Source organism: Sarcophilus harrisii, chromosome 5, assembly GCF_902635505.1.
Source record: "Sarcophilus harrisii chromosome 5, mSarHar1.11, whole genome shotgun sequence".
Classification (NCBI taxonomy): Eukaryota; Metazoa; Chordata; class Mammalia; order Dasyuromorphia; family Dasyuridae; genus Sarcophilus; species Sarcophilus harrisii.
Window position 1 is genome coordinate 201,601,947 of NC_045430.1, and position 13,004 is coordinate 201,614,950.

General features: G+C 39.1%; 1 protein-coding gene across 4 annotated transcripts in view; it reads right to left on the bottom strand.

The window, feature by feature from the left end:
* PRKAG2 (protein kinase AMP-activated non-catalytic subunit gamma 2) overlaps positions 1-13,004 on the bottom strand; it is a 420,981-nt gene that overhangs the window by 270,984 nt on the left and 136,993 nt on the right. For all 4 annotated transcript variants that reach the window (XM_031939458.1, XM_031939457.1, XM_031939459.1 and 1 more), the window contains one exon: positions 1,327-1,398. In XM_031939458.1, the coding sequence (XP_031795318.1) occupies positions 1,327-1,398 (72 nt within the window). The remainder of the gene's footprint in view (positions 1-1,326; positions 1,399-13,004) is intronic.

Sequence of the window (13,004 nt, forward strand, 5' to 3'; positions counted from 1 at the left end):
TAGAACTTTGCCAGCTAGACTAGAACCTCAAAGTTGGGCCCAGTGATTTTGCCTCAAGGAATTTCCTAGACCTACAAATAAGCTGGAAAAAAATTAGGAGTATTTTGAGAAACTCAAAGGAAGCATTTGTTTGAGTTTTTATGATAGTAGAATTGATTTTTTAAATTTAATATAATTTAGAACTCAATACACAACATCTGAGCATTTCCATCATTATAGATAGCAGTGGGATGCTCCAATTAAAGAAATTTAGCATTTGGGGATGTCTGAGCACCAGGATTGAACAATTATCTACAACACAAATATCTTGCAAAATGAAATGCCATTATAGCAAGACAGAAAAACCAGGATTTAACAAATGACAAATCCTTGAAAGGTTTCAGACATTCATCTTCATTTAATTTTCATTAAATATTATATACGGAATTACTTGTTTATGAGCATTGAACAAAACAAAACTTCTCCTGAAAAATTATTTCAATTAAGTGTAAATGTTCAAAAAGTCAGGAGATGGGGGGACTGGAAGTGAAAAGAGAAGAAAATAAATGAAAAAAAGGGAAAGTCAAGAGAGATGCAGTAGTAAGGAGAAGAAGAAGCAGGGAAAAGGGGAGACAGAAATTGAATATTTGTCCTTCTTTCTTGAAAAGGACCATGTCATCAGGGAAGGGATGCCATGCAAATGAGTTGGATTTATGGGAGGCTGGGTATTATTTTACCCAGTCTCACTTTCTCCTCCAGACTCACATGGGTTCAGTGATAAGATATAGATCAGGATGATTGGAGAAGGAGAATGGGGGGGCAAGGAAACCAGAGAGTGAAGGAATGTGTGAGAAAGAAAAAGAGAATAAAGGTCATAGCAAAGGACAAGAAAAAAAGATATTCAAATCTGGGCCATTTCAGGGTCAGAATCAACTTTTAGTTTTCCATGATAATGAGGGCAGAGCTATCTTAATTAAATCACCCCTGTAGATAATAACCACATTTCATATTCAATACCACTTTCAACTTTTCTCTCATGTCCAGAACCATTAATAGAGGGAGTATAATCAAAGGAATGAATGTGATTGGATTTTGACCATTCTGCTGCTAATAAAGGGCCCCCCAAAACAGATCTAAGTGACTAGAGCAAGGAAAAAGAATACCAAGTCTGGATAACCTATCACCTGAATCATCAGTTCCAGACTAGACAAAGACAAATGAACAATATATGGAGGGGGCTTCCTATAGCAGGAAGAGTAGAGGATGGGACTGATATTTGAATGCCCACATAGACCTCTCCCTTAGTCCAACAGGGAAACACACAAGCTGGGAATGAGATGGTCCTACCTTACGGGAAGCATGTTTTTCCGAGCTTTCCAGGTCTCCATCTAGGAATGGCATGGCAAAAGAACTAAGGTCCTAGAACAAGAAAAAAAGAAAATGTCTGTTATTAACAGCAGCAATCAAGCCTTTATCTGGCTTCTTTTCTGGAGGACAGTAAATGGTTGTAGGAGTATTCACTGAGTTCTGCATGACCTACTACCATCCAGAATTTCCTCTTCCCCAACAGAGATCACATTCAACAAGCTGTAGGTTATTTACCCAATAACAATACACCTAAAGAGAGGAAGATCTCGAGATATCCAGGACAAAACTATAGGGTTTGGGGTATAATGAGCTCTGAGGGATACTGAGTGGGAGCAAGGAATGGTTTAATTGTTTAGAATCCCAGTGAACTATATGAGTTTTTAGAGATCACTGAGCCCAACTCTCCTCATTTTCCCCCCAAAAAACCCAAACAATTTTAAAGAAGTTAAATGACTTATCTGAAGCAGACAGAGACAGAATAGAGAGGGAAGCCCAGAGATCGTTTGCCCTCAAATCTAAAATTCATCCCAATACATCTTGATGTTTGAAGTGAGAAAAATAACAGGAATGGGAGGATTTTGTTAAGAATCACTCTTTCCTACTAGTACTCAGACCATTTAGCACAACCTCAGCACACCCCCAACACAAAGGTGATTAGAGAAGGAACAAAATAGCCAAAATACAAAGAAAAGAGAAGAGAAAGTGAGAAAATGTAAGAAAAGGGGAAAATGGAAGAGAAGGAGGAGATCAAAAAGAAAAGAAGCTGAGGAGAGGACTGAAATGGATGGATAGAAATAGTCTTCCAGTATATTCTGGAGTTATTGAAGGAGAGATGGGTCCAAACATTCAAAAAAATAAAGCTCTGGCATGGGAAGGCATCCCAGATACTTGTTCCAATGAGGTCCTGAATTAGAAACCTGCAAGAAGGGGTGGAGGGAGGGAGGGGAAGAAAGGCAAGTGTAGTGTTACTGACATAGCAAACCCCCTAATAAGGATGTTTTCTCTACCAAAGTGGGTTAGCATCTTCTATGAAATGTACAATTTTAGCAGAGGCTCTTCACCTGAAATTTCTGAATTTCTGGATACAGTACTGGGCCTGAAGTCAAAAAGATTCATATTCTCAATCAAATCCAGCCTCAGACACTAACTATGTTTACTTGCCTCAGTTTCCCCTCATGTATAAAATGAGCTGGAGAAGAAAATGGCAAACCACTCCAATATCTTTGCCAAGAAAACCCCAAATGGGTCATACATGACTAAAAAACAACAACAAAAAGCAGGAAAATTTAGGCCAAAAGTGGAGCACTAGATTGAGTAGAGGGTCTGAAGTCAGGAAAAGGTGCATTCAAATCTAGTCTTTGACAATTACTAGTTGAATGACCCTGGGAAAAGAGTTAATGTATCTTAAGCAACTCTTTGAGGGCTTAGCTACTCTACCAGTCATAGGTTGTGGAGGGAGTTCCCACACTATGAAGTATGTAACCAGAGATTTACAAGAGTAACCATGAGTGTTGTTTCAGTATGTTGGGTATTTCCAACTGGAACTGTCAACTTTTTAAGAACAGGGACCCTGGCTTCCCTTTTTCTAGCATCCCCCACCTTCATCCTGATTTCATATAAGCTTTGCCTGATTCAGGTTGTAATAAGACTTTCCAGGAAATGGAAGTTTCAAGGCTAAAATTCAAATAAGAAAGGGATAGAATTATATATCCACAGCCCTTCGTTGGTGCATATTGAGCACACTCTGCCAGATTTCCGATATAATCAAAATAGCTGTAATCTGTAAAATGCTTCAAAGTTTGCAAAGCACTTGACAAATCGGATCCTCCCAACAAACCTAGAAGGTAGGTGCTATTATTATTCCATTTTGCAGATGAGAAAACTGAGGTTGGATTTGAAATCAGGTCTTCCCGATTTTAAATCCAGGATGCTATGGACTGTATCACCTAGCTGCTTCCCTTTATATTTATTCATTTTACCCTTACCAAAGCACTTTCTTTTTTCTTATGATGGCCTTTTGTTGCAATTAGGGCAGAGATCATTAGCCCCATTTTATAGATGAAGAAACTGAGGTCTCAACAAATAGTAAGTGTGGTATGGACTTAAATTGTGACTTTTCCAAATCCCAGATTCTATGATTCTGTGTCTGTCATGAGAATCTAGGAAAGCAACAAGGGTAGGGATTTGTTAATTTTCTAACCATTGGAGAGTGAGTTTTTTAGAGATAAATTCCCTTTACTTATCCCTAAAAGAATGTAAACTTTCCTGAGAGCAGGGATTCATTTCTGTCTCTATATCCCCCAGAACCCAGCATCATAAATCATAAAATCCCTTAAAAAATGCTTGTCAACTGACTGATTATCAGGATGTTGTACACAATTCAGGTAAAACATAGACTAAGATGACCTCTGAGGATCCTGTTAATACTGGGATTCTGTGTCTTGCCTAGGATCACATAAAGCAGGGACAAAACTGGAGACTCTATTCCCGGTTCAGGGCCCTCTGTACCACATTCCACAGCTGCTGGAGCTGTGGACAAATGCTGGAAAGTGTAGTTACAATGGATTCCAAGAGGATATCATTGGCTGGAATGATTCCATTAGAAGTATCAACCCTGATCAAATCATCCAGCCCACTGACCCATGATCCCTTCGCTTTGTCCTATGTGGATACAAAGCGCGGGGTTCCTGCTTAGTCAAGCATCCCTGCAGGAAGTCCCTGGTTGGGCTAAGGGTTGGAGGCCCCAGTTTTAGCCTTCGGGCACATTCCATTATTCTAATCTCAGCACCCATCTCTCAAGCTCACCAAAAACGCTCCGTCATTGGGATGCAAGCTGGGGCTACAGTCCCAGTTTAGGACCTGACAATATTCCAAGGATGCTGGAATCGGTCCTGGCAACAGGCTCTAAATTCTTTCCTGCTAGCAACCATTCCTGTGCACCTCACGGTGTCCCTCACTCAGGCTTTAATATCTCTCATCAGCCAACCAGGAAGCAAATATTAAACTCCTTGTGGTCCATGCATTGGAGATGCTGTAGTGTAACGTATACAAGAGGTGCAAAATGTGGATAGAGCCCTGAGTCTGGAGTCATGGTAATGTGATCAGACTTTGTCTCTGTCTGCCTCCATTTCCTCAACTGTGAAATGGGGATAAGAACAGCATCTGATCACTGGGATGTAGGAATCAAATGGGATATCTGTAAAGTACTTCATAAACATGGGTCCCTTTGTTCACTCTTTTGAAATCAGGTTAAAGGGAACATTGAGGGCAGAAAAGTCAGACCTAGCAATCAGAGCTAACATTTACTTATTGCTTTAAAGTTCACAAAGAGCGTCGCTTACATTAGTTCATTTGGTAATCACAATAGCCTTATGAAGTAGACACTGTCGCCATATCTGTTTTACTGACGCAGAATGGAGCCTCAGACCCTGATTTGCCCAGGGGAGGTGACTGGTGTCTGAGCCAAGATTTGATGAACCCACGTGTGTTTGCTCTGTCTATCCACTCTATTATATTGTCTTTAAGTCAATTATCTGAACCACAGAAGGGTACCCTGAAAGACGTATGTGCCAAATACCGACCAAAATGTGCACTGAGGGCAGAGCGGTCTTGTCACCATCGATCTTTCGACTGTGGCCCTATAGAACTTACTTTTGTAACTCTCTTTATACCTAGCTTCCGACCTGTGCAAAAATCAAAGGCTTGACAAATATTTGCTTTGTTTTATTATAAGCAGTGGTGTTAGGCTTCGAGCCCAGGTTCTTTGATATTCCTTCCTTGCTTCATCCATTTAATAATGTCAAAATTTGGGGCTATCCCACCAAGGGGGACACTTGGTGAGTTTGTTGAGCCCCAAATAAAAGAGGTCCCTGTTTTACTTCAAATATTAGAAGATTCTATTTCCAGCTGCAACAAATTTAAAATCCTTTTTTTTTTCATAATTTTCTACCTCAAGGAAAAGTAGCATTTGCAGCATTTTTGAAAGAGACTTAAAATATTTTATCATACAAAATATCTGTTTTCACAAATAAACTGAGAGAAATAAAATTTTAGTTTTGGCTTAAGAGAACAATTCTTTCTTTTCCACATTAACTTCTCATTTTCTATATTTAAAAAGTTTTTTTAAGTTAAAATCTATGGTCCCTCCCCAGCCTTTTCAGACAACTCGATTATTCACACAAATGCAAAGCAGTCATAAGGTTCTTACAAAACAGCAGGGGAAAAAATCCAACAACTGTTTGGGTTTTGGCTTTGGAATACATAATGAGAGTTTTGCTACACTAATTATGTGTGTTTGGTTAATTTAATGTTTCCCTCTTAATTTGAGCACATCCAAGTGTTTCAACCAACTACAATCACAGTCAAGTAAGGGTTCCAATCTCAGTTCTCACGTCTATCTTACTCAGTCAGAATACCATGAAGCCAAATGAGGAAAACATCATAAATATAGCATCCCAGAAGACACTGCTAACCTCATTTGGGTATCAAAAGGCCAGGAATGGCTAAGTAGGTAGAAAAGACAATGACTTTGTTCTCTGGGTTTGGCAATGAATCTGTACCTTTCCATGTCTACTCATTTTATGGGAAAACGGAAGAGACTGAAAAAAAAAATTTGGTCAACTCTAAACCTGAAAGCTAATTGGTAGTTACTGAGCAAAGCAATTATCTGGTTTATAGTCTAGCCTTCAGGGATTAAAATTGGGAGACACATGGAACTCTCATCATGAATTACACTGGGAAATCCCAAGTCCAACAACCAAGAAGTTTAGTTCAAAAAAACAAAAAACCTAAACCTGAAGGTATTGAATAGCTAAGAGTACCCTTGTTTTTGCTATAAAGTACTTAATGCCAGAACTGAAAATCTGAGAAAAAGGCCAACCAATACCTAAAAGAAATAAGTAAGTGAACCAAATGAAGGTTTATTTAAATGGTCTGTGACAATAGTTTCTGCCCTCTCTAAAGAAATAGTCCATGGGCTTAAAATTTAAAACAAAACCAAACAAAACATGGTAGTACTTGGTCCAGTATTTCATCAGGGGATGAAATCAGGAGGGGAAAATATTTTCTTGATACTTTTCTTACTATGCCATTTCATTAAATTCTTTTCTTTGAACTAATAGTGTCTTCTGGCATTAAAGGTAAATATAGTTGGAGCAAGGGAGCTGTGGTTTTAAGGGACATGAAATACAGAATATCTTTTAGCAATTGCTTGGATCTGCCCTTCAAGATGGAAGAAAGGCACCAGAATAATCTATTTATTTTCCAAGACCAGATATTATACAGACCATTCTAGCTAAGGAAAAAGAGTTCAAAGTGTGTGAATGGTTTAATACAAATAACATTTGCTAAACAAAACAAAACAAAATCCCTAAGAATGTGCAAAACATTATCGCGCTCTTAGCATTCCTGGACTAAGAGAAGCAAAATGTGACTAAAAGTAGCCAATCTAATGGATGAAATAGCTCTTGTTTCCACCCTCCATCACTTTACCTTTCTCATCCCTTCTCATAGAAATAGATAAGACAAAACTGTTTACTGCTTCAAAGACATTAAGGAAGTGCAAGATAGGGGGAAGTCAGAACAGAGCAAGGTGGCCAAAAAAAATTGACTGAAGTTGATTGTTTTAATCTGGTCTTTGATCTGGTTGGAAAGGGCAAAACCAACAATAATCAAACCTAAGGTTTTAAAATGTTTTTAAACAGCTTCAAAGCAAACTCCTGTGAAAATGATACTTAGAACAATGCCTCCCAGAACAATTTTACTTCATCTTGAGCAAATCTACGTTGCCATGGTAATGTTCATGCTGTTACAGAATGAATAAATGATGTCTGCTTCCCACTGTAGACTACAGAGCCAAATTCAGTCTACTATTGAATGTATACTTTTTGCTTTTGTTTATCTCGAATTGCATTTTTTGGTTCATCCTTCATGGCGTGGTTTTATGGGATACTACATATTTGAATTAGTGAGATATTTATCATACATGCAGTTGGATGCAGAAATTTTTTTTTAAGTTCTTAGTCTAATGTTCAAGTACTACACATTCATCTCTATATTTAGTTATTGTCACACAAATTACCCAAACACAATTATGAATAATTTTTCATATACCTTTTTATTTTATAATAAGCAAAAATGTTGAATACATAGAACACAGACTATAAACAACTTTTAAAAAGCAGCCCAAGGAAGTTGAGACTTGATTAACGTGATACCCGAAAATCATAAGATTTAGAATAAATCAGAGGAGACCTCAGAAATTATTTGAGAAAAGCAGTAAGTCAAGGAAAACAATAACTCCTTAAACTTCTTCTGATACAATTTTAATTGCTTCCCCTCTTCCTCCCAATTGTCAACAATCTTCCTAAAATGCAGCACCCAGAATGGAACACAATACTGGAGAAGGGTTCAACCCCTTTGATAAGATGTACTTATAGATGACCAGGAGGAGTCCTATTGACTCAGTAAAAGGAACAAGTGAAAACGCCATCAACTCCACCCAGATCTCCACCCTTACAACTTAATCTCACTCTTATCCTGTCTCCTGGAATTTTCCCCACTTCCCTGGGGATTCTTAACATGGTAATTGCAATCATGAACATTGTTGGTATGTGACTCTCACCAATTTAATTTGACATCTGAATCTAAACTGTTTTTACTGGGGACTGAACTTTGCCACTTGGCACATACGGCAGGTAGGAAGTAGGTGGAAGTCTTCCAAACTGATTTTCCTTGCGCAATTCCTTCAAAAACTTCCCCTAAAGGGATAATCTCAGTACTGAGCAGAGAATAGTAGGCATTCTTAACAGCCATTCTGAACCTCTGAAAAATATTCAAGTTATATAACCATCTATCAAATAAGCAAATAAACAAATAATAGGAAACAAATACTGAATTACTGGAACGGGGGCAGAGTTGGAGGAGAGAAAAAGATGTGGTGGCCAAAAATAGGGAATGCATTTTCCAAATTATTTTTCATCCAGAACTTCTCTGATGTCCTGCAAAATTCTGCATATTCCCTGACATGGTTTTAAATGTGAGTATTTCTCCTCTTCTTCTGCCTTCCCACACATAGTTGGCGCTTCTTTCATTCTATCAAGGTATCTGAGAACCCTTTTTCTCTTTAACATTCCCTTCCCGCAATAAATCCATACCACCATGGCTAAGGAACATCCCTTTGGTTATGGGAGCTGTGTAAAGAGAAAAAAGGCAAAAGTATAAGCAAACAGTGGGGTGCAGAGTACTCCATTTTCAGGAAAATCAGGGAAACTTCCAATTTAACTCTTGTGTTAGAAACCATAATCTACCCCCTGGACAGTCTGGCACAGTGGACAGAGTGCCAAGCCTGAAGTCAATGAAGATGCTTCTTTTGTAGTTCAAATCTGGGTTCAGTTACTCACTAGCTATCTAGCAAGTCACTTCACCCTGTTTGCCTCAGTTGTCTCATCTGTAAAATAACTGGAGAAGGAAATGCCAAAGTATTCTGGTATCTTTGACAAGAAAACCTAAAGTGGGATGATTCAGACTCAGACAAAACTTGCATTCTTAATTATTGAGTCAAGGCAAATTTTAACCTTCAACGGCTTTCCTACACTAGGAGGAAATAAGTAAAAACCATTTATTAATCACCTAAAGTGTCTAGAGCACAGTCCTAAGATCTGATAAAGGTGTAAAGTTTAAGGAAGATAGTTATCTGCCCTCCTCATCATAAATCTAGCAGGGGAATAGACACCAACTAAGATAGCTGTAATGCATGGTGTAACTTGATAAGTGCATTGGATACTTAAAAATTAAGCAAAGTATTAGTAGGTTTGGGGGAACCTGGGGATTAGGGAAGGCTTCTTGGAAGAAATAGCATTTATATAATCTGCCTGCTGGATTCCTTTGCTTCCTCTAAATCCCAATTAAAATCCCATCTTCTACAAGAAGTCTTTCCCAACTTCTCTTAATTTTAGTTCCTTCCTTCTGCTAATTAGTTCCTGTTTATAGTTTGTTTGTGCTCATTTGTTTGCTTGTTGTCTCCCCTAAGAAACTGTAAGTTCCCTCAGGACAGGGTATCCCTAAGGGTTAGCCCAGTGCCTATGACATTGTTCAGTCCTGTCGGACTCTTCTTTTTCTTGGCAAAGATACTCGACTGATTTGCATGTTTTTTTCCCCAGTTCATTTTACAGATGGGGAAACTGAAGCATACACAGTTAAGTGACTTGTCCAGGGTCACACAGCTAGTTAGTAACTAAGGCTAGATTAGAATTCAGGAAGAAGAGTCTCCTTCACTCTAAGTCCAGTGCTTTATCCACTGCCTTATGCCTGACACAAAGAAGATGCTTAATAAATGTTTACTGACTTTAAAGAATGAACTAACTTTCTATCTCCAGAAGCAGCTAGCTCCAAGCATTAAGCCTGACCCCACTCAAAAACTCAAGTAATCCGGGGACAAAGACTAGGAGTAAAAAGCCTTGAGATCTCAGGACCTAGGATCCAGATGGCCCCTGTGGCCACTCTCTAGCACTTGGGTTATGATCCCATGACCAGTTCTACCACTAAACATGTCAAATAACTGTGGGCACCTATCTGGATCTCAGCTTCCTCATTTGAAAAAAATGGAGATGTTAATTCCTATGAGATCTCTGGTAGCTTGGGTATGACATGGTTTTAACATGAGATAACATCCCCTTAAAAGTATATATTAATGAACAGATAGGACAAAAAGAGCCACAAACAGGAGAACAGTGTGACTGACTGAGAGGTGACCAGACCTATAATCTCACATATGAAACTCCAGGATTATGAAGCACTCTCTATTAGGACGGGTATAATAATACTTCCAATCTTAAGGGGCTGCCTTAGACAGAGGGATCAAACATGTGGCTGTCTGCAACACTCCAAGTATAAACTGAACTGGATTAAAATATCATGGGGAAATAATTAATAAAATAAATTAAAAGGAAATAAAAATAGATTATATTGTCATTTAAAACTAAGTCAACATAGAGCTGGCAGGAATTCTTCTGTATGGTCTGGTGGTCTTATTTCTACATGAATGCCTAGGACTCTGAAGGGATATGGAACTTGCTGAAAGTCATACAGCCAGATTGTTGTAGAAACCAAACTTAAAATTCAGATTTTCCTGGCTATCTTTTCATTTGGCCATATTGTCAGTTAATATTCACATGTGTCATCCTATCTTGAACCCACTATCTAACACTGAAATCAAATCGGTTTCTTTCAAGGGGTCTGGCATCAAATTTAAAAGATGTGGGGAAGTTAAAGATAATTTAACCTGCTTCTTGGGAATATTCTCTTTGCTTTCCTGAGAACCCCCTGAAATGTATTCATGGATGTCCCACTCTGGGAATCCCTCTTATGCTGTGAGATAATATCCAGGGGTGTAGACATTACTGGCACAGAGAACTGGGGGAGGAAATTTCAAGTGCCAAGAATAGAATCTACTGCCAGCAAGTTAATTCACAGACGGGCTGGCATTCCAGAGTCTTATGGCAGTTTCAGTTGTCTGAAAACAGTGACAGATCCAGGTAAGTCTCTTAGGTTTAAGGAACAGTCGCATTGTTTGGTATTCCCCAGCTGCCTTTCATTTCACCCTGTGCATCTCCAAGTACGTGGAAGGGAACTGCGTGCTGTGTCTATTTCTATTCTTCCCAGGCATCTTGCTTGACACTGCTGAATGTGGCATCTTCCCCTGGGTCGGTGGCTAGTCTTTGGAAAATAAATTTGAGTTGACAAGGTCTTCCTGAGACATCTTAGGCTGAACTTTTGATGGGGAAGCTGACTGGGACTCTGCCCCCTCCATCCACTTCTGAAATCCCTACTTGGCAGAAGGCAGAAAAAAGTATTTATCTCACATAACATCATTTTTATCTAATTTGGAAGGATTCTGCGATTTTCCTGGGACTCCTAGTAAGAAAATGTTCTCAGCACTTCCTCTGAAAATTTTAGTCTTAAAGAACTTCCCAGGGCATTCAGAGGCTAAATGACTTGTCTAATATCATAGTCAATTTGTGTCAGATGTGGCACTAAAGCCTATAGATATTCCTGACTCCAAGGCTGCACCATCACACTGTCTCCCTACCAGCAATTAAGACTCCATTTGGATTAAGTTGCTTTTCCTTCAAAATGCAATGCTGTAATTAGGGAATCCTAAACTTTTATATCTTAGTACTAATTCCTTCAATAAAATAATCTGCTTGCTTCCTGAGACACCACTAAAGGCACCAGAGTTTTGACGAGAGAGAATTAAATGACACACTCGTCACCCTTGGATGAGGAACACAATCATACTCAGCCTGTAGACAAGTTTCATGATACTGAACCGAGACTTCCTATGTAATATGGGAAAGTTTTCAACCAGGAAGGACATCCCAGAAGGCCACTGGGGTGATGATGGCTAGTGAATGGAAGCCAATATCTGGAGCCATTCAGACACTGAATGGGCTTGAGGAAAAACCATCTTGGAAGAGGAGGATAACAGTCAAAAATCATTGGTAAATTAAGTAAAAGGAGGGGCAATGATATTAGGAGACAGAGTTCGGATTTGGGGTGCCAGCTGAGCTTTAGGATTTTAAAATTTCATCAGTACAATTCCAATTATTGCACAGATAAGACTGCAGAGATAATCAGGATGGCTCTTAAGGCTGCTCCAGTCACACCCTCCGGCTTTTCCTAAATTCCTTCCAACCTTGCCACTGCCATAGTGAGCCTCATTAATTTCCATAGCAACTATGAGCTGCCTCAGAGAAGGAACAAGTTGGAACACAAGGCACTTCCTGAGAAGGCAAGCTTAGGTGGGTAATTTTAAACATCACGAATGGAACAGCATGAGAGTACTGGATGTCTGAAGGCTTGGGGGAGCCAGGAGATGGGAGAGAGAAGAAAGTGAACTGGACCAAAACCAATACATCTTGAAAGTACAGAATTGGGAACTCAGAATGTCACAACTAGAAGGAGCATCTTGGAGATTATCTAGTCTAACTCCTTTGTGTGATAAGTAAGGAAACAGGTCTGGAAAGATGAATAATTTGGTTCTTGTACCACTTGCATGATGCTTCTGGCCTTTCCCTAAGGAAGACTCTTTCTGCAATAGCTTTTCCTCATTCAAGTACAGGTGGCTGTTTCTGTTCACAGACCTGGACAAGCTAAGGAAATAGAGCACATTTCTCATTACATTTAGGTCATTCTTTTATTTTTAGTCACATCAAAAGAATTTGCCAATCACTGCAATACATCAAGCCCAATGCTTGGGGTGAGTTGAGAAAACTTGGGGACAGGAGACTTAAACACATGGAACAATTAAGCAATCATTCTACAAAATCTATGATATGCAGCCAATGAGAGGTAGAGAGAGCAAGTGAAATAGGTGATCAGAATGCTGAGGGATTAAAGCATTGTGAGGGGCCGGAAGGCTTTTAAGGTGAGGCTTGAACTGGGTTGTGAAGAATGAGTAGGGTTTGGATAAACCATTTCACCCCAGAAACTAACCATTTCTGGTGTTTTTTTTTTCATTCAACTCCTTGAAAAATTAGGCTAAGTCGCCAAAGCTCCTTTTGCATGGTTTAACAATTGCTCATTTGAACAATTTGTCCTAATGGATTTCTGGGAGCATGTGTGTACCTGATCTACGTGGTATGCACGGAAAGCAGTCT